The sequence below is a fragment of the Caretta caretta genome, chromosome 6 (assembly GCF_965140235.1).
Source record: "Caretta caretta isolate rCarCar2 chromosome 6, rCarCar1.hap1, whole genome shotgun sequence".
Classification (NCBI taxonomy): Eukaryota; Metazoa; Chordata; order Testudines; family Cheloniidae; genus Caretta; species Caretta caretta.
This window is the reverse complement of record NC_134211.1, coordinates 37,913,807-37,935,954: the sequence shown is the minus strand read 5'-3', so window position 1 is coordinate 37,935,954 and position 22,148 is coordinate 37,913,807. Positions and strand designations below refer to the sequence as shown.

The following is a 22,148-nucleotide window of genomic DNA, read 5'->3' as shown; positions in this document are numbered from 1 at the left end:
CCACCTTGATTAGCATACACATTGTAAGGAGAGTGATCACTTTACATAAGCTATTACCAGCAGGAGATTGGGGTGGGTGAGAGAGAGAACCTTTTGTAGTGGTAAACACCCATTTTTTCATGGTTGGTGAGTATAAAAAGATCTTTTATGCTTTCCACAGTATGCATCCGATGAAGTGAGCTGTAGCTCACGAAAGCTTATGCTCAAATAAATTGGTTAGTCTCTAAGGTGCCACAAGTACTCCTTTTCTGTTAGGCAGAATGAGGACCCAAACGAGTTCTTGTTGTAGATAATTGGCTAATAATAAGCTAATGACTTCAATGAGACTAGGACTGGGCACGCTGGATTTGGTGCAAACCCCACTGAAGTCATTGGGGAAAACTCCTTAAATTTTGCCCTAAGAGAGGAAAGGAAGAAGGAAATGGAGGTGCGTGTTTAACTAAAGCCGATTCACGAAGGGACTTAAGCATTGCAGTACTTAACTTTTTGGCCCCTAGAAAAATCATTGGTACACTACTGTGACCCACAAAGCCTGAGTTAGGTGCAAATGAATGGGGGAGGGGAGAGGCATCTAAGAATGGGATCCATGAAGCCCAGCACATTAGGTTGGGAGCCGCCTAAGCTAGCCAATGGTAGATTCCAACAACACTCTTATGGAGTTAGCTCTTTGGGCTCTGGGGAGGTGCCTGTCTCTGCTTGCAGTCTGGAGCCAGAAACCCCTCTCCTGGAGTTCAGTGGCTTTAGTGTGAGATTTCAGAGTAACAGCCGTGTTAGTCTGTATTTGCAAAAAGAAAAGGAGTTCTTGTAGCACCTTAGAGACTAACCAATTTATCTGAGCATGAGCTTTCGTGAGCTACAGCTCACTTCATCGGATGCATAAAGCAGAAAATACAGTGAAGAGGTTTTTATACACACAGACCATGAAAAAATGGGTGTTTATCACTACAAAAGGTTCTCTCTCCCCCCACCCCACTCTCTTGCTGGTAATAGCTTATCTAAAGTGATCACTCTCCTTACAATGTGTATGATAATCAAGGTGGGCCATTTCCAGCACAAATCCAGGGTTTAACAAGAACGTCTGAGGAACAGTGGGGGGGGGGAGGAATAAACAAGGGGAAATAGGTTACTTTTTATAATGACTCAACCACTCCCAGTCTCTATTCAAGCCTAAGTTAATTGTATCCAATTTGCAAATGAATTCCAATTCAGCACTCTCTCGTTGGAGTCTGTTTCTGAAGTTTTTCTGTTGTAATATCGCAACTTTTATGTCTGTAATCGCGTGACCAGAGAGATTGAAGTGTTCTACGACTGGTTTATGAATGTTATAATTCTTGACATCTGATGTGTCCATTTATTCTTTTATGTAGAGACTGTCCAATTTGACCAATGTACATGGCAAAGGGGCATTGCTGGCACATGATGGCATATATCACATTGGTAGATGTGCAGGTGAATGAGCCTCTGATAGTGTGGCTGATGTTATTAGGCCCTGTGATGGTGTCCCCTGAATAGATATGTGGGCACAGTTGGCAACGGGCTTTGTTGCAAGGATAGGTTCCTGGGTTAGTGGTTCTGTTGTGCGGTGTGTGGTTGCTGTGAGTATTTGCTTCAGGTTGGGGGGCTGTCTGTAGGCAAGGACTGGCCTGTCTCCCAAGATTTGTGAGAATGATGGGTCGTCCTTCAGGATAGGTTGTAGATCCTTGATAATGCATTGGAGGGGTTTTAGTTGGGGGCTGAAGGTGACGGCTAGTGGTGTTCTGTTATTTTCTTTGTTAGGCCTGTCCTGTAGTAGGTGACTTCTGGGTACTCTTCTGGCTCTGTCAATCTGTTTCTTCACTTCAGCAGGTGGGTATTGTAGTTGTAAGAATGCTCAATAGAGATTTTGTAGGTGTTTGTCTCTGTCTGAGGGGTTGGAGCAAATGCGGTTGTATCGTAGAGCGTGGCTATAGACAATGGATCATGTGGTGTGGTCAGGGTGAAAGCTGGAGGCATGTAGGTGGGGCCACAGTATGCCAACATTTTTATGGCTGACTTAGAACAACGCTTCCTCAGCTCTCGTCCCCTAATGCCCCTACTCTACTTGCGCTATATTGATGACATCATCATCTGGACCCATGGAAAAGAAGCCCTTGAGGAATTCCACCATAATTTCAACAATTTCCATCCCACCATCAACCTCAGCCTGGACCAGTCCACACAAGAGATCCACTTCCTGGACACTACAGTGCTAATAAACGATGGTCATATAAACACCACCCTATACCGGAAACCTACTGACCGCTATTCCTACCTACATGCCTCCATCCCCCGACCCCCCCACCCCACTGTTCCTCAGACGTTCTTGTTAAACCCTGGATTTGTGCTGGAAATGGCCCACTTTGATTATCATACACATTGTAAGGAGAGTGATCACTTTAGATAAGCTATTACCAGCAAGAGAGTGGGGTGGGGGGAGAGAGAACCTTTTGTAGTGATAAACACCCACTTTTTCATGGTCTGTGTGTATAAAAACATCTTCACTGTGTTTTCCACTTTATGCATCTGATGAAGTGAGATGTAGCTCATGAAAGCTTATGCTCAAATAAATTGGTTAGTCTCTAAGGTGCCACAAGTACTCCCTTTCTTTTAGTGTGAGAATGAGTTAGGTGCCTGCCTCATTCTCACACAAAACAGTGGGAGGAGGAGGTTGTGCTGCTGAATGTATAGCTTTTATCCTAGTAGTTAGAGCTCTCACCTGGTATGTAAGACACCCAGATTCAATGCCCCCTTCAATGCCCCCTTCTGCTAGTGCTTTAGCCACTGAGATATGGGATGCCCCCATGTGGCATTCCCTCAGGCAGTCCTGTAGATGCTGTTGCACTTTGGGTAACTGCTTGAAGAGTCATTGGGCCAGAGAGAGAGAGAGAATGATTCTGTCATCCAGTGACCAGGGCACCCACCTGGGAGGGAGAAGACCTTGACTCCAATCCTGCTGCTGCAATGACTATTCAGTTATTTATACATAGTTGAGCAGCTTCAAAAGAAGATACAGAGGGAGCTCCACATTGGAATATCCCTTAGCCCTGTGGTCAGAACACTCTCCTGATGGATGGGAGACCTTTGCTCAAACTCCTGCTCAGGCAAAGAGAGGAACTGAACCTGACTCTCTCACATCCCACTTAAGCGCTCTAACCCTGGGGCTGAAAATTATAAGCGGGGAGGGCACCACCACCACCTTTCCTGGCCTGATTTTGAAAGGGACCTGATCTGGTTGTCAACCTCTGAGTACGTCTACTGGATTGGGCCCCATGGGTGAGATCGGCAGAGGAAAAACCTATCTTGTCTTGGTTTGTGGATTGCTCTGGGGCTTAGGCACCCAGATGCTTATCTCACATTTAAAGGGAGGCAGCAGTGTCCATGCTCAGAGACAGAAACACAGGCATCTAGGGAACTTTTATCCAGAAAACTTAGCTGCTGAGTGAGTTTGAGTGGGTTTGGAGGCAGGCAAATGGGAGTTTTGTGGATTGCAGTGGGACCTAAAGCTGGGACTTTGGAGCTGAAGTACTTCTGTAGATCAGGGACTCAAGTCTCCAAGCATATCTTTGAAAGCATAGAAGTTAGAGGTGGAAAAGACTTAGTGGGCCATCTAGCCATTTTCCCAGCCAGTGCAGGGTTGCTTCTGCAATATATTCTCCAGGGGTTTATGCAGTCTGGTGTTAAAGATTTTGGAGCTCTTTTCCTCATGAGAAACAGAGTATGACAGACTGCAAATCTTGTGAAGTTTTTGCTTTGTCTTTTTAAGATAACCCACCTGGCAAGTAGGTTTTCTCCAGCAATTGCAGCTCCACTGAATATGTGATATTATCCCATAAATTGTCATGCTTAAGACATGGATAGCAACATTATTCATCCCAGGAAGTACACAAAGAAAAGTAGCACAGCAGTCTTGAAGATACCAAGTTTTCTCTGTTAAATTTGCCAGGGATGATTGGATTTATTAGTCTGCTTGCGTCTTTGACTGCTACATCATGCTGGATGCTGTAGGCAAACATATACTAATTGGAAGAACAAATACAAAACCCTAAGGATGCTCATGCTTAATGACACTGCCCATATTCTAAAATGTCTCTAGCACAAATTACTCATTACATAGCTATTGGCAATGCCAGTTAATTTATTAGTATCAATTGCTAAGTTAAAGCATGAACTTCTAACAAGACACACTGTACGGTACCTAGCTAGGAAAATTTCCAACTGCTCAGATTTTAAACAAGAGAGAGAAAGAGTGAGAGAAACAGGCCAGGCCAGTTCAGGGAGAAGAAAGTAACAGTATATAATGTATTGTAAGATTAATGATCTAATGGATGCCGATGAATTAATTAACTTTTAATTAGTTCTACTTTGGTACTGTATTAGAACCAAATTATTGCTGAAGAGGACTAAATGTTCAAGCTAAAATCCTCACAGGGCCATCAAGTTAGAAGCAAAACCTGGCTTCAGAACAAAGATGAATTGAATAGAAATGTATCTGGTTGTTGCCTGTAATGATTTCAAGCCAGGTAATTGCTTTTGAAGCCAAGCTAAACAAAAGAAAGGGAAAATCAAATATGAGAAGGCAGCAAATTCCCAAACCTTTTTTGGCAGTGGGGACTTCGTTATCTTGTCACATTGTCAGTTGTGTATTAGCTTGTTTTCATCCACTGATAAATCTGACAGACAGACCTGGATGAAGTACCTGTGAGTTGTGCTGGTCTAAAGAGTAAATGTGGATGTTTTAGTTAACCCTATTACTGTACTGGGACACTCAAAAATTACTGACCTGGACACAACAGTCAAATGAGTACAACACCCTCTTGTAAAGTTAAGTGTAGATCACATTAACTATCTCAACCAGGAGTGGACCAACTTTTTGGCCTGAGGGCCACATTTGGGTATGGAAATAGTATGGCAGGCCATGAATGCTCACCAAATTGGGGGTAGGGGTGCGGGACCGGGTGAGGGCTCCGACTGGGGGTGTGGGCTCTGGGGTGGGGCTGGGGATGAGGGGTTTGGGGTGCAGGAGGGTGCTCCGGGCTGGGACCAATGGGTTCAGAGGGCAGGAGGGGGATCGGGGATGGGGCAGGCTGTTGGGGCACCGGGGGAGAGGGGTGCAGGCTCTGGGGTGGGGCTGGGGATGAGGGGCTTGGGGGTACGAGAGGGGGCTCTGGGCTGGGATCAAGGGGTTCAGAGGGTGGGAGGGGGAGCAGGGCTGTGGCAGGAGGTTGGGGTTCAGCGGTGGGACATCAGGGGTGCAGGCTCCAGGCAGTGCTTAGCACAAGCAGCTCCTGGAATATGTTCCCCTATGGCTCTGAGGTGCGGCCAGGCGGGTCTGCATGCTGCCCCGTCTGCAGGTGCCACCCTTGCAGCTCCCGTTGGCTGTGGTACCCAGTCAATGGGAGCTGCAGGGGCAGTGCCTGCAGATGGGTCAGTGCGCAGAGCCACCTGGTCAAGTCTCTGTGTACTATGTAGGAGCCAGAGGAGGGTCATGCTGCCTGCTTCCTGGTAAACCCCCGCTCCCCAACTGGAGCACCGGAGTGGGGCAAACCTTCAACCTTGGCTGGAGCTGAGGTCCAGATTAAATGGTCTGATGGGCCGGATGTGGCCCATGGGCCGAAGTTTGCCCATCCCTGATCTAAACAAACATGAGAGGCCAGGTGGGTGAAGTCATATATTTTATTGGAACAACTTCTATTGGTGAGAGAAACATGCTTTTGAGCTTGTACAGAGCTTTTCTTCTGACATGGCTACAACACTGGATAAACAAACACAAACATTGGGGGTAGGAAACTCCCCCGCAACTGAACTTGTGGTAAATGGTTCAATGCAATTCCAAAAGCTTTGGCTGCCAATGCCCCAGAAATTTATGAATGGAGACTACCCAGCGCCTGCTACTTCCAATCCAACCCAACCCAACTTAAGGCATTTGCCAAACTGCCAGAATCCACCTAGCCACCTGTGAGAGCTAAATCAAATTTTTCAGACAAAACTTTTTTCACTAAAAAACACAGATATGGGTTGTCCAAAACATTGTGTGAATTCATGCGAATTCACCAAATTTTCTTGGTTGGAGAGGAAAGAAAATCCAACATTCCAAAAATATTGAAACATTTTGTTTGGACATTTTCTAGATGAAACATTTTTATTCGGGTCAAATGACACATTTTGTTCTACCCCAAACAGTTGGTTTTTCAATTTTTTGTTTCAGCCAGCAAACCAAAAATCCATTATTCTCAGAGGTCTGTTTATTATTATTTATATTTGCTGTATCACAGCCGGTCCCTCGGTCATACGCCATGGTCCCACTGTGCTAGTCTCTGTAAACAATATCATAAAACATGCTGCACAAATGTACTTAGAATCTAACAAATCTTTCTGGATGCAAAGGATGAGGGCGCATATGCGGACCCTGATGAGCCTACACTCTCAGCCGGCCCTCAACAGCAAGTCCCAGCCAAAGGACTCCCAACTCTGAACTTGGGTTGGGGATCCAGAAACTGGCATCTGCTACTAAACAGGTCCACAAAGGACACTTACCACAGGGAGGGACCCACCTGTGATTAATCTCTCTGACTCTCACACACCCCTTCCTTCTGCCAGTTATTAAGAAACTGACCCAACAGTCCATTAAGTTTGGAAAACATAAATTTGCTACCTCACCAGGTGCACTCCGTCATCCCTGAATAAGTTAAGGGAGGAATGGTTAATATTAGAGTGATTGATCACTGAACTCTCTCAATCCTGGAAGTGCTTAGGCTGTGAATATGTAGACAGCTACCTTTTTGGCCCAATTGGTCCTGGTAGGACTTCCTACTAGATTTGCTTCTGGCACATCTTGGACCAAACTCGTATAAAGCTGTGGGCCTGGTCCCTTCTTATCCTGATCACCTAACTAACAGCCGTTCTGGACAGAGATCACTTTTCACGGAAGTGGGCTATTAAAACGTGAGGTGGATAAAAATGAGCTAAGAATGGATGTCAGAGAGGTATTAACTGTTTTCACAGCATGTGGTGTTGTCCAAACCAGAGCATGCACGTGGCTTCCCCTCTAGAGCTGCAAGGTGAACCACCTCAGCTGCTGGCTGCCTGCTTGCGTCGCTAATGAGCGCTGCTGGGGCCTCATGTACATTTGTGAGGCTTAGACACTTGGTCCTGTAAGGAGGACATAAAAAAAAAACCAGGAAAAATGTAATTCTAAACACTAAATTTCTATTAATGCATTTAAATCAAGAGATGTAGATTGTGTATTTATAACTTACAACTATCCAATGGCCTATGCGCTGAGGCTGGGGTTTCACAGATATTAAGGCCAAAAGGGACCATTATGATCATCTAGTCTGACCCCCTGCATAACACAGGCCAGAGAACCTCACCCAGTAAGCTGTGCATCAAGACAATAACTTCTGTTTGAGCTATAGCATACCTTTTAGAAAGATATCAGGCTTTTATTTATTTAAAATCTGCAAGAGATGGAGACTACTACACTCCTATGTAAGTTGTAATCACTCTCACTTTAAAATATTTACTTCTTATTTCTAGTCTGTATTTGTCTATTAGGGAGCTTGCAACTGCTGGATCCTTTTATGCCTTTTTCTATTAGATCCCCATGTAGAGCATGATCAAGTCAACTCTTAACCTTCTTAATAAATCAAATAGTCTCTCACTGCAAGGCAGCGTTTCCAGATTTTAAATGATTCTTGTAGCTCTTTATGAGCCCTTTCCCTAACTTCTGAAATGCAGTGGGATTTGGGCATCTAATCATAGGTATGCAGGAGTGGAAGGGCGCTCGATAGGTCACCTAGTCCTGTCCCCTCTACTGAGGCAGGACTAAGTATTATCTAGAGGCCATCCCTGACAGGTGTTCATCGAACTTGTTCTTAAACACCTCCAACAACAGAGATTCCACAACCTTTGTAGGTAATTTGTTCCCGTGCTTAACTATCCTTACGGTTAGGAAGTATTTCCTAATATCAAATCTAAATCTCTCTTGCTGCAGTTAAAATCCATTACTTCTTGTTCTGTCCTATCAATGGACAATTTAAGGAGAACAGTTTATCACCCTCCTCTTTATAACAACCATTTACATATTTGACAAATGTTATGTCCCCCCTCAGTCTTCTCTTTTCCAGACAAATCCCACTTATTTCAATCTTTCCTTGAAGGTCATGATTTCTAAACCTTTAATCGTTTTTGTTGTTCTCCTCTGGACTTTCTCCAATTTGTCCACATCTTTCCCCAAGTGTGGTGCCCAGAACTGGACTCACTCTCTCCAGCTGAGGCTTTACTTTTCCTAGGTTCCTACTTCCAGCTTGAATCTGCTAGGCTGATGTCCCAACAGGGTTACTGAAGTAGCTGTCCTGTATTCTATGCAAACTAGTTATCTGGGATCAACCCCCAAAAAGGAATCCCCTTTTAAACACTATTGTGAACTGAAATTGGATGAAGAGCTTCCCCACATTTTGAGGTAAACAAAGGATCCTGCAAGGAGAGTATGTGTTTGCAGGGGGGAGAGAAGAAGTAAGAGACAGCAATCAAGAAATGCTCTTTACAGGACATCCCTTTGTTGTTTCATTCACTGGGAACTATCTGAGATCTGGTGCCAACCACATCAACCTTGATATATTGGAGAGTCAATATTATGGATCCTTGGCCCCATTGGAAGTTGTCTTTAGACAAGGCTGAGCCTGCTATAACCTTGCTCACCCAGTGCATGCCAAAGAAAATGGCCCAGGAGAGAGAGGGATGGCAGAGCCTTGTTTGTGCCTTACGCAACATATGGTGGCATGAGAAGGATTCAGACACATAACATGACTCTGGTGTTTTGTTTTTCCTTTTCCTGAGGAGGGACAGTCATGTAGTTGAGGCACTGGCCCATGACTCAGGAGAAGGAGTTCACTTCCCACCTCTGCCACAGACTTGTAGTGTGACCTTGGGTAAGTCACCTGTACCTCACATCCTCATGTGGAAAATGTGCCTGTGTACATTATACCTCTCTGTGTCTCAGTTCCGCATGTGCAAGACCTTTATTCAGACTGTATACTATTCTTGGGCATGAACTGTCCCTTCCTGTAGGTGTGTGCAGTACTTGGCACAGTGGGCCCAGATCTTGGTATGACCCTCTTTGACCTACCACACCACTACTATAAAGCTAATTTGAGCCTTCAGTAAATCCTGAAACATCCCTGTGTGGGGGCTCTTGTGTGGATAGTCCATCTATTTAAGAGCCCCTCTATTCACAGAATGGAAACTGAAGTCAGAATTTGCGAGTGAGTGCATGTGTTGCAGGATGAGGATTTGGTGTAGAAATGCATCAGCTGCTTCTGGCATATCCATCTCCCCATATCGCTCACATACACGATCCTGATAAAGTTTGCACTTAAGACACTGCAGCCCAGCCCCCCCCCCCCCCTTTGCTTTTCAAGTCTTCAGGGAGAGTGTGGCTATTGGAGCCATCTGCGCTGAACTCGATAAATGTTTGCAATGTCTGGTGGTTTGAAGAAAGGTGGTGTTGGGGGGAATCAGGAAATTCTTTGAGCCTTTTTATCCCTACAGTAACTATAGACTTTGGCAGGAATGTGGGTGATTAATTTTGAGTCTGTTAGCTCAGTGCATCCAGTTGAAGCTCCCCCACCCCCCTTTGGATGTCTTGGAGACAGCAGTGTCCCCCGTGCTCTGCTATTTCACCAAACCCTGTGAATGCAGCTCTGCTAAGTAAACATTGCCGAGCTGCTAATCACAAGCTCTGAAACAAAACAGCACTTCACTTCGGGATCTGGGCAAGATCAGAGCTCGTTGCTCGCTCCCTCTCCCTCCCTCTTTCCCTCCCTCTCTCTCCCTCGGATCTCGCAGCTCTCAGCCTCTCTCTCTCTCTTTCTCCCCATGCTGGGGAGAACTCGCAGGGTAAAACTGACAGAGGCTGCGGTTTTGTCAGAGGCTTGCTTGCTTGCTGGTTTTCTCCAGAGAGACAAGGGGGGTATTTCCTAGCCATCCTTTCCAACCTGTTCATGTTGTGATCCGCAGCAGCACCACCAAAAGTTGCTGGGAGCACCAATGATGGGACATCATTTACAACCCTTCGCTTTGCACTTTCTGGCTTTGACTTTTCCCTTAGTGGCGCTGGGTTTCTCTGATGAAACCTTAGAGAAAGCCACGAAATCAGAGGGATATTGCAGCCGGATTCTGCGAGCCCAAGGCACGAGAAGAGAGGGATATAATGAATTTAGCCTGAGAGTGGAAGGCGATCCTGAATTTTACAAGCCTGGAAACAATTACAGGGGTAAGTCTTTGCAGTTCTGTAATTACCCAATATAATAATAATTTAATGATGATGATGAGCGGAACAAGCGTCACTGAAACTAAAAGACGTGTGTGTGTGTATGTAATCGAGACAGTGCGGGGTACTTCCGCACACAACTTGCAGAGGGGATGCTTTCGCAGCAAGTGAGTGTGAGTTGTATTTCAGAGTAACACTTCACCCCAAATATTTCATTCGGCACTAAGGGGGATTTCCTGCTTCTTTGGTGTGTTCTAGCAGCTTTATGAGTGGCAGCGAGAATCTAGAGTCCGCTTGTTCTCTGGTGCAATACAGACTCCCTCTCTGTTCCCCTGATTCCCCCCACCCCCAGCAATGGAGCACAGCAAATTGTACAAGATTTAGCACGCAGTGGAAAGGCTCATAAACTCGGAGCTAATTGTTCTTGCCCTCAAATATGAGTATTAATTTAATGAGTTAGCATAAGGGCAAACTGATGCAGGAGGCTGCTAACTTCCCAATTTTCCCCCTTACGTTTATCTCCCTCTGCCCCCACGCGTTTTTGCTGGGGATGTGAACAGATGGTTCAAGCAGGAAAGAGAGAGTGAGAGAGACATGGTGCTAATGACCACTGGAGATAAGAGTCCTAGGGATGCATTCTGTGCTGAACACTGCACATATAGTGCTGGAAATGAACTTCTGAAACACATCTCAGCATTTTTATATAATTAACAGGTGAAGGCAGTTTCAAGTCACTTTTTTCTGCCTGATAATATTTATTTGGAAATAAACATCCGTAATATACATTGTTGATGTCGTATTGAAAATACCACTTTGAAAAGAAAACTGACTGTGCAGTTAGACGTCTGATCTCTCATGACAGACTGATAAGTAGTGCATCAGTGGAAACCCTCGTTTGGGGAGAGCAAATAATTTGTTCAGAGCTGCTTCCAAGTGGTGGCTCTCCATCCTTCCCCCGTTAGTTAGATTCGGTATTAAGAGCGAGGCTCTCCCACTGGATGAACACAGCAGTCTGAGTTCAAGTTGAAGAAAAATCGTGTGCACGGTCTCATAAATACAGTCATTAGACTTAAATTCTTAGAGGGGAACATCTACAACGGTGATTAACCTGTTTGTGAGCATCACTACTTGTGAGCATATTACTTTGTGTGATCTTTCTTCAGATAGAGAAATTAAAGCATGGTAAGCAATTTGTAACACGGTTTGAAGAAACACACATTTCCCACAAACAGGTTAACAGACATTTGACTTACTAGCTTGAGTTTGCAAGACTTTATATTGCATGTCAGCTTAGTATCTGTTCTGGTTGCACTACACAGAAACCTCGGATTCTTTGGCAGTGAATTACACATAAATATTCTTATAAAATTTTGTAAATTATTTCCAGTGAAAATGTTATTAGGTGTTTGTTTCATCTGCTGAGAAGATTTTATTTTATTTTAAGATGGGGGAAATAGATTTCTGAAACACATTTGGTGGGTATATTAACTCTTATTACACAGAGCTTAATTAACAAAATAATCAGTTTAATGTTTTTACATTACGTTTTCATTATTAGCTCTCCGGTTCTTGTCCCTAGCAAGTTATACTGTGACATTAAAGGTTCAACTAAGCATACATGCTTATGACATTTAAGATTAAATTATTCAGATGACACCTAAACCGTAGCAAACGGTCTTTCAAGAATGCTTTACTAGCGTGTGGGTGGAAGATAGCTAAATGTTTCTGTAAGTATACTTATCAGCTCCAGCAAGAGTTAATGTAACTTGTTTCATATACAATGTGGTGACATCATGCAACATTTTAACACAGGGCTACTGAGTTCATTTTCAAAGGAAACTCCACTGGGAAATTAGAAATATCCTTCTGTGTTATACAAAGTGAAGAAACTGTGTGTGATGAGAAAAGCCGGGACATTAAGGACAAGCTGGTTTTGTAAATTACCAGAGAACAAGAAACAATGTTGTAGAAGACTCTGGGAACCGGAGCTGAGGCAGAGCCAAACTTAATCAAAGGCTGTTACCATGGGCCCAGGGCTGATTTAAGGTGGCCTGAGACACTAGGCATGCCCCCTAGGGGCTCCAGTAACGCCTGATCCTTTCAGATCCATGCCTCTGTTGGGGTTTTTGATGGAGGGGGCCACTCACATGAGTCTGAAGCTGTAGTAGTGGGAACCACTGCTGCTGTTCCACTGTAGCAGGGAGCAGAGGACCCTAGATCACAGCTGTCATTCACCTTTCAGAAGGCCTAGAGCCTTCCTGTTCTCTAGCCTACTGCTGCTGCTTGACTTTGGGGGGGATAGGAACCATTTGTCTAGAAGGAGGCGCCAAGAGGGCTCTCTAGGTGGAGAAGTCTTACTTGCCCCCCCCCCCCCTGTAGAGTGTTCTAAGTGGCAGTGGTAGGGGCCAGTGGGCCCTCTGCTGGACAGCTGGGGTCCCCTCAAAGGGTTCTACTCCTCAGGGAGATGTTGGGATGGTGGTAGCTCATAGGTCTGGAGCCAGAGGGGAGCACCTCATCATAGGGTCCTGTGATCCAAGGGTGGCCTTAGGAATCATGCTTATTGTGACTGGAGCAGCTGAGGGCTGTGGTCATGGGGTTACTCCCTCCTCCGAGGGCCACATAAAAAACCTGAGGTCAACATCTGGATGGCTCTGCCTCCCAAAGAAGAGGCATCAGCAGCAGTAAATGTGGCCCTTCTCCCCCAGCTGCCCAGAGGAGAGGCAGCAATGGTGGCTGGAGAGTCTCTCTTCTCCTCCTCTCTTTCTTTCCCTGGCTGCCAAGAAAGCAGCCATGGCCAAGGGCTCATTGACTTTCCCCCAGCTGAGTTTGTTTGGCTGACCGGGTCTCCCAATATACTTATTTGGAGGCTCTAGTGCTGTAGCAGTCAGATGGCAGGGCATTCCCTTTGCCTCTCCCAGTGGTACATAATCTGCTCCTCTGACTCCCAGGATCATGTGACAACATTGTTCACATTACTGCATAGCCCTGGAGTTTAGGCTGGGGTAGTCAACAGGTGCACTACAGGCCAAATCCAGACCACCACACACTTTTGAACAGACCGTAATTTTTTTTTTTTTTTTTTTTTGGTCATTGTGGTGTGAAAAATCTCTGGGCTCTGGACCTTCACTATATACCTTGACCAGAAATTTGGACCTTGACAAAGAATAATTGACTACCCTTGGTTTAGGCCCATATGCATAGACCTATTGTGTCTGATAGAAAATCCAGGCCATAATAGGTCTGCTGTAGCTCCTACTGAAGTCAAGGGCACAATTTCCATTGCTCTCAAAGAGAGTATGATTGGGCCTTGTAAGCAATCAAACAGGGACGCAAACCTTAAACATTATTCTGGGTAATAAAGTCACAGAAGCAGTAACTGATAGTAATCAGTCCCAGCCCGGTTGCTTTATTAATCCTGGAGAGACTTTAGCTCAGTTAGAAAACTCTATAACGTTATTTTACATGACAAGACAGAGTAGGTTCTGTTCCCATAAATATGTACTTAAAAAAAAATTCTAAAAAAAAGTCTGTAAGATGGATGTTTCACATGAGCGTACGAAATGCAAATTATTCCCTCCTGAAATTGTTATGCTATTGAAGGAAACAAGGAAGAGACTATTATAATCCCTTTAAATGCTCCTTCCATTTGGATGCTGTTTCTGTTGCTAATGGAATTTTCATTTGCAGGTCTGCTCACCTTCCCTGAAGAATAAACAGTGTTCAAGGACCCACTCAGATAAACATTGTATGCTCCATTTGCATTGGTTTTCCAAGCGCTTCCCTCTTGAGTAGTCTTGAATCTCATTCTCTCTCTCTCTCTCTCACCCCCCCTCCCCCCACACACACGAAGACCCACTTTTTTGGAATTTATTAACAACTTCCATTCTGCACCGATCTGGGTGCTTCTGACATATCTACCTCAGGAGTTTAATAGGCATTGTAATTAGGGTGGAAAGCACCTCTTGAAACTAAAGGGGCTTATTCTGTCTTCACTTATGCAAAATACAACAGAGGTTTTTGCTTAATTTAAATGAGAAGTTACACAATGTGGCTTCTTTGCCTAAAGCCAAGTGCATTTAGAATCCTACCATGCAATTCTGATTGCATCACTTTTAGCATGGGGTGGAGGAGTGCAGAGAGAGAGAGAGTGTAAAGGGGTTAGGATTTGTCTAAGAGGTATGTAAATGAGCAAAATGAGTCTCTGCCATTTAATCTCCCCCAGGAAAGTAAAATATACAAAATCCTTTTGTTTAGGTTTAATATCACCCTTAGAGTTACATAGTCTTTACTTTGGTCTGTTATTTTCAATAAACAATTTGATCTACATGTAAATCAACCATCACCCCAAGTGACCTACAAAATAATATACATAGAACCTGTGTTATAATTTAGCTCAAGAAAGGACCTTTATCTCTTGAGTCCCTATCAGGTAATGACACCCCCCCCACACACACACACCTCTTGTATGAAATGAGACTGAGCTCTGACACAGAATCACAGTCATACAGTTATATAAAGAAACAAATATTGTAGGACCAATAATGATGCAATGTGCATGCAAGTTACCATAACAAGCCTTTTTATTTAACAATTCTTCAAATCAAATCTTGTAAAGCAGTGTTATCTTAGCAGAGTGGATAGGTTCAGGGAATTGATAATAGGCTAGAAATACTTCCGTTCATACATCTGTGTTCAATGTAGCCCAACTCAGTAGTTTCCAAAAAGCTATGAAGCAGTATTACCAACTTCAGGCATTCAAAAATCATGACTCAGGCCTCAATATATCATGAGTAGCTTAAAAATCATGACATTTTTAAACAGTAATAAATTTTGGACTCATTTTATGTACTTTCTCAAGTAATCCATGCCTCCAGGAGCTAGGGCTTTAAGAAAAGCACCAAATACTGTAATTTTTGGCAACACAGTGTCCTATATGAAATTAATGTAGAGATCTTAGTTCATTTTTTCAGTGCCTTGGTGTCCTCATCAGTGAGCCACCACAAATGGCACACATTGCCAATCTCAACCGACTGAGGGAGGGAGACCAACCAAGGATGAGAGGTCCTTAAAGGCTGAACTACTTTCCCACTTCCATCTGGACCCCTGGGTTAGAATTTGGTGACACTGATAAGTAGGTGGAAGTTTGCACTGTATCTACAATGCAGACACATATATTCAATCATCACAGCTACTCAGCATCTTTCAGGAACACTAAGGGTGACATCCTGGCCTCATTCATGTCAATGGCAAAACACATCTTTAGGGACTGATGCAAAGCCTTTATATTGACATTAGTAGGCTTTGTAGGCTTTTATAGGCTTTAGTAGCCCTATGACAGGTTGTTTAAACCAGTAGTTCTCAACCGGGGGGGTTGGAGCCCTGCCACTGATACCCAGTGCCCTCAGTGGGCCTGAAGTGGGGAGCAGTGTGGGGGCTGAAGCCCCAAGCTCCCTCTGTTTGCAGCTGGGAACAGTGTGGGGCTGAAACCCCGAACTCCCTCCCCCACCCCTGCTGAAGCCAGGGGAGGGGCCTGAAAGTCCAACATGGGCAGAAACCTTGAGCCCATGGGCAGTTTTAAGGGAGAACAAGGGTTTTGCCCCCCTCCCCCCACAACTGCACTGCCTTAACCACAGTAGGGGAGTCCTGGGGACAGCTCCCCTAACTCCTCCTCCTTCTCTTCCCCAACTCCTCTCAGATCCTGCCCTCTGGCCAGGTCCTAGGTGGGAAGCTGGAGCCAGGCAGCGTGGGACAGCTGCTCCTGTGGCCGGTGGTGCCATGGAGTGGGCAGTCATGGCATTCCCCCGTCTGCTGCTATTGCCTGGGGTTGTGGCTGCTCCTCAGCTCCCAACCCCCTTTGACTGCTCATGCAGCGGGTCAGACCTGCCCAGGCGGCTCTAGGCCCAGCATAGTCCTCCGGGAGTAGTCGCTGGCGCACTGCCCCAGACCCGTCAGTGACCTGCTGAGGTGAGTCAGGGGTGGAGGTGTCACTGCCTTTCTGGACCCCGCTGTGCAGAGCTGGCCAGAGCCCCACCAGTCCTTGCCCCGTCCCCCCGCCCCCGGAAGTCAAACTACACCTCTGCCCAAGGGTTCCCCTGGCCCGGAGCCCTGAGTTCTCCCCTCCCCCCACTGGACCCTGGAGGTTTTCTAGCATCTTGCGGGGGGCCTCAGAAAGAAAAAGGTTGAGAACTCCTGGTATAAACCCCACGCCGAAGATGAAGGGGTTAAACAGCTGCCATGGGCAATGCTGGCCCCACCCCTTGGGCCCCGTCAATCATATCAAAGGTAGAATAAGGACCTAAAAGCAGGAATTTTTCCAGCAGTTGCTGAGCAGCTCTGGGAGAGAGCAGATGGTAGCTCTACAGCTCCCAAGGGAAATTCCTGGGAAGCCTTCAGGAGAATAGCTCTCACAAAGGTCATTTATAAGCGCCCTCCCCCCACCCATGTTGACAAGGAAACAACACTGGTATACCAGCCCAGGTAGGTTCCAAGGCAAGCTGATTAGGTGGTTGATACCGTTACCATCTGCCCCTTGGGTTATGGAATCTGAGGACATACAAAAAGGGAGCCAAGAGCCCCATCCCATCCAAGCACAAGTGGACTTTGTAACTCAGTTTGTATCACAGGATCCCTTATGTAGGCAAATGGGGGTACCTGAAGGATTGTTCAGTGTCCATACAGTAGGAGGCTCCAATCTGCAGCCTGAAAACTGTGACAAGTCCTAATTTCACAGAGGGGGGAAAAATCAAAAAGAAATGCTAATTGATTCTTCTTATTTATATAGAATCTAAAATGTAATAGATGCTTTATTGTTGCTCTGAATGTTAAGTATATCATGCTTGTTTATGCAATAAATGCAACTGTAAAACATATAGGTAGTGATTCAGGAAAGCATCCCTAATCAGAACAACACTTCAATACATATTTAAGTGCTGTCTTGAATGGGGATAGATTTGACACCTTGCTTGAATCGAGGCCATAGCCATTATGTGCATTCTAGTATATTTCTCTTATTCCTTGGGAGGCAAAACCGTTTCCACAACAACCTTCACTGTTCCTTCCTTTTTGCCTGAAAAATCTGAGACAGAAATAGCAAATGGGCTTTATTAGGAGGATTAATGAAACTAAAAAGTATCACCAATCAGTTTGGTCTTGATTCCATCTTCTCTGTTTTGTGAGAAATCTCTTTCTCTCTAATGTAACAAGTTATGAGCTTATGTTATGAATGGTCTTTATATGGAATAGGTTGGTTGGCATAAGTGTTACAGTGTAAAGCCAGCATCTGTAGCGAATCACATTGAAAAGATAGACACAATCATTCCACAAGTAGTAATTTACACTCACACTTTATGTCATAACCCTTGTCACTCAAATCTCACCCCATACTCAAATTCTCATTTCCAATATTTGAAGAGAAATAAAAGTTGTGTGTGAGATCCCCGGGATAATAGACAATAGCTATACGTAAGTAAAAAAATTGCAGAATAGGGCTTTAAATGTGGCAAACGTTCTTTTTCAAGGATATAAATGGATTTTGTATATATTACCTATGCCCAAGGTCAGCCCACAATTGGATTTTTCTACTCAAATTCACGGTCACTTAGATGTTGCTGAAAAACTATGTATTTAAGATATATTCATGTTTTTCTCTTGAATTGTGACTAATCCATGGGAAAGTTTGCTACATATCAATGATTTTTGTGGGAATTAGACTCTATCAGTTCCTCAGCAAGAGTGAATTCAGTGGTGCTGCATCTGTTTACTCCAGCTGAGAATCTGGTCCTAGAGTTTTATTTAAATTTATCATTTAGAGCTGCAAAAGTCTGTCAACTCCCCACCCACATTGGCCTTCTGCACTGACAAGAGAATAACAATTATGATTATTATTTTTTAATATTGCCATAGTGCCTGAAGGCCCAGTCAGATATTGAGACCACATTTACATGCATGTAATGAAAATACAGTTCCTGCCCCAAAGAGCTTGCAGTCTGATAATTAAGTTCCATTGAATGAATACAAAACTATGCTAAAAGTCATGAAATTTTCAGGAATATCTAACTTGTTGATCAATATTCTGCTCTTCTCTGGAAAAAAACAAACAAACTCCTAGATCATAGTGAACCAAATGCTTCACTTATATTCACAAAGGTATTTTCAAATTAGTTCCTCTGTTTCAGTGGTTCTCAATCTTTTCAGACTACTGTACCCCTTTCAGATCTTTGATTTGTCTTGCATACTTCAAGATTCACCTCACTTAAAAACTACTAACTTACAAACTCAGACATAAAAATACAAAAGTGTGAAAAACTCCTTAATTTCTCATTTTTACTATATAACTATAAAATAAATTGCAACCTCCAGGTTGAAAAACACTAATACAGTATATAGAGCACTACAAACAAATCATTGTCTGTATGAAATTTAGTTTGTACTGACTTTGCTAGTGCTTTTCATGTAGCCTGTTGTAAAACTAGGCAAATATCTGAATGAGCTGACATACACCCAAGTTGAGATCCACTGCTCTAATTGACCAGCTCTTTCCAGAAATCAGACTAGCTCATTTAACTTAATTTTTTAGTGTTTTTTTTTCTTCTGTCTAATCCTCCTCTCCTCATGACTTACCAGAAGGTGATAGGTAGAAATCCTGCCAGAAAGCCTATTCTTTTCTTTTTTCCGATCTAACTATACTAGATAGTGCTGGAAATCAGCTGATAAATTCTGTCCTTGTGATATTTCTAGACTAGTGGTTCTCAGTTCATGTGACATCCTCAGGGCTATACAGGTAGTATATATTATATGGATGCAGCCCACTTAATGCATAGAGAGTTCCATATGTGGCCCACAATGGTAAATAGGTTGAAAACAACTGTTCTAGATTAATTGCCAGATCAAGGAGAACCACCTATGTTCCAGATAAGCAGCTACGCTTTTGGACATTGAACAAATTCTAATATACAAACCCTTTAAATTTTACCTATCACTCTCAGACGTTCGTTTCAACAACCAGTGGCCTATCTGCGTCAAAGGGACTCTACCATGGATTTTCTCCTGTGTAGTGGCATTGATGGTGGGAATTGTTCACAAGGAATCAGGGATTTTTCTCAGTCTTTATGGTGCAAACCAGAGTTTGAGGGTGTGAAGGTAGATTATGAAATGACAGTATCTGCTTCATAGTTGAAGTTGAAGCTACTCTCACAGTGTAAGCCCAATTTTCAAACACGAATTTTTTTCCCCTAAAAGAAACCAATCTCCCTGAAATATCACATGGCCATGTCTCATCTCAGGGTAGAATTTTTCTGGGAAGTTTGGAGAAAGTTAGAAAGGAATTTTAGAGTTATTGAGCCACAAATCTGTTCCCGTTGCACTGGTCTGGGGGCATAAAGGACATGGAGAGACAGATGTTGGTCATTTTGAAAAAGGCACTCTGGAAGGTTGTCTGATACAAGAGTGAAGAGGACAGCATAAGAACCTAGGTAAAATGGGAGATAATACAATAGAAAGCTGGACTAAAAGGAGAGTTGGGGAATCCCCCAATATAGGGGAAGTTTCCAGGGACTGTGAAATAAGAGAAGCCAGCTTTGAAGCGCAAAATCACCTCCACAGACACCTGAGGCTTGGGGCATTCCTGTGCAGGCTAGGGCATTGGTAAGGGTGCTTTTGAGGTTTGTTTTTTACTAAAGGCCACTGTGCTCTGTTAATCCATAGCCGGCAGAACTGTCTCCAAGGGTCAATTCTAGTGGTAAACGATGCTTGTGGCCTGTCCAGCCCCCGGATGAGGGCAATGGAAAGCAGTTCACCTCAACTGATGGATAAGGCATTTGTAGCTCAGTTGGACTCAGAGATTTGGCTAAAATATTTCTTATTTTGCATTTAAAATTAAGGAAACATGATATATGTCAGGGGTCACACCTCTGCTAAGCAAAGAGCCTGAGATAGGGAGGAAAGGCCCCAGTAGATATGTCTTTGCAGAAAAATTCCCTCAAGAATTTAGCATATTGACCATCTATTTTTAAGGAAATCCCTGGGTTGTAAATAACAGCAATGTTTCGTATTAAGACTGAGATGCTTTGGCAGAATTGCGTATGGAAACTTGGACTGAACCTTCCTGCACTCTGCCTGGATATACTCTATTAATCTTTAGGTTTCATTAGCACCAAATTAACACAGATCTTTAGACCAAGCTGTAGAATAAACTGATACATAGGTTGTTGTTTTCACAATCATTTTTTTTTCTTTTTTGCTTCAGTAACGCTTTCTGCTGCCACTCCAGCCTACTTCCGTGGATTCACACTGATTGCTCTGAAGGAGGGCAAAGAGGGAGACAAAGAAGAAGATCATGCAGGAACCTTTCAGGTGAGAGACACTTCCTTGCCGACCTATGGCTTCTGTGTTCCACCCCACTGTGTGGTTGGTTCAAAGAGGAGCCATTATTAACATTAAAGAATGCGAGATGTTGTATAAGCATGAACATTTCTGTGGCTGTTGGCATGATGCAAGGTTGGGATGATGCAAGGGCAGTATAATTTACTTTGTATTCTGCCCATGCTCTTCAGGAGATCTGCAAGGCACTTAAACCTTGACTTCAATGGACCTTCAACACATGCTTAAAGTTAAGCTTGTGGCTAAGTGCTTTGCTGAATCAGGGCATAATAGATCAGAGTTTGGGCTGGATATCCTGCTATTCAAATACGGTGGTGGTTTAATCCATACATTTCACCTTTTATATTTCTTTACTACATGTTTTTGTCCTACAATATGTCTCTTTCAAATACAGCTAATGTGTCCAGGTCATTTCTTTGCTTGTAACCATCTTACTAGCTACATGTTAGAGTGTGATAAAGATATATTGAATAGTAACTTGCTCTGTGAATAGTCCCAATTAAGTCAATGGGGGAAAGTGCTACTTAACATGATTAAAAATATCACAATCTGCCCTTTGGGTGTTATCAGAGAATAGTTAGGGTGCTCTTGAAACTTGGCATCCTTTCAGTTATTTCAAAACCACATTACATAACAGATAATTCTGCACAAAAGTAAGAATAAGTATCACATTTTTAAATGCAAGTCTTGTTGAGCTGTTTGTACTGAATTTTCAGCATAGAAATATTATTATGGATGATATTGTGCACAATTAATGGAATGGACAATGATAGCTAGGTAGCATAATAATAAATTAATAAAAGCTTTATCCTGGCAACTAGCATTCAAGAACAAACATTTAAATATTTTAAAGAGAGAAATGCAAAAGACTTTACTTTTGGTAAGTAACACGGAAAGAGACGTCAACATCATCCCACTTTTCCCTCTTACAATTTATTTTGATGCTGTCATACAGTAAATGTCACCAGCAAATTCAATATATTGAATATTTGTCCTATTTTCTCATATCTGGAATATTTGGCGTGGATTTCAGGCTTCTATATGTTCAGTTCACAAGAAAAACCTAGAAATATGTGATGTTGATTTGATCCTGGAACTGGCCCCCAGAGTTAAGCCTCTTCCTGGGCATGCTGCTGACGTGGAATAGATGTCAATTATGAAAACATTTAACAGAAAGGGATATTTAGCTCAATTTGGACAGTGGAAGGGGATTCGAATAAAGCATAATCCACAATTTAGGAAGTACAAATTCCTGAGGTTTATTTAATAATTACCATTTTAAAAAAAAGTTCCTTTCCTCTTTCTACAGTTAGTTGTATTCCCACTTTTAATATCACATTGAAGCTAAAATCTGATTAAATTTCTCCATCGCTGGCCAGTGTGGGAAATTATGCCTGAGCAAAGACTTCAATGCAAAGTGCATTTCTGCAGCATAATAGTGAGAAACTCACTTAGTTTTGCAGAAATGGAGAGCAATCTTGAA

General features: G+C 43.5%; 1 protein-coding gene across 1 annotated transcript in view; it reads left to right on the top strand.

Annotated features, from left to right (window-relative positions):
- The first annotated feature begins 9,758 nt into the window (after positions 1–9,758).
- Positions 9,759–22,148, top strand: part of SPON1 (spondin 1) — a 331,470-nt gene continuing 319,080 nt past the window's right edge. Inside the window, exons 1-2 of the mRNA XM_048854086.2 lie at positions 9,759–10,291; positions 20,532–20,638. Of these exons, the coding sequence (XP_048710043.1) occupies positions 10,066–10,291; positions 20,532–20,638 (333 nt within the window). The 5' untranslated portion in view covers positions 9,759–10,065. The remainder of the gene's footprint in view (positions 10,292–20,531; positions 20,639–22,148) is intronic.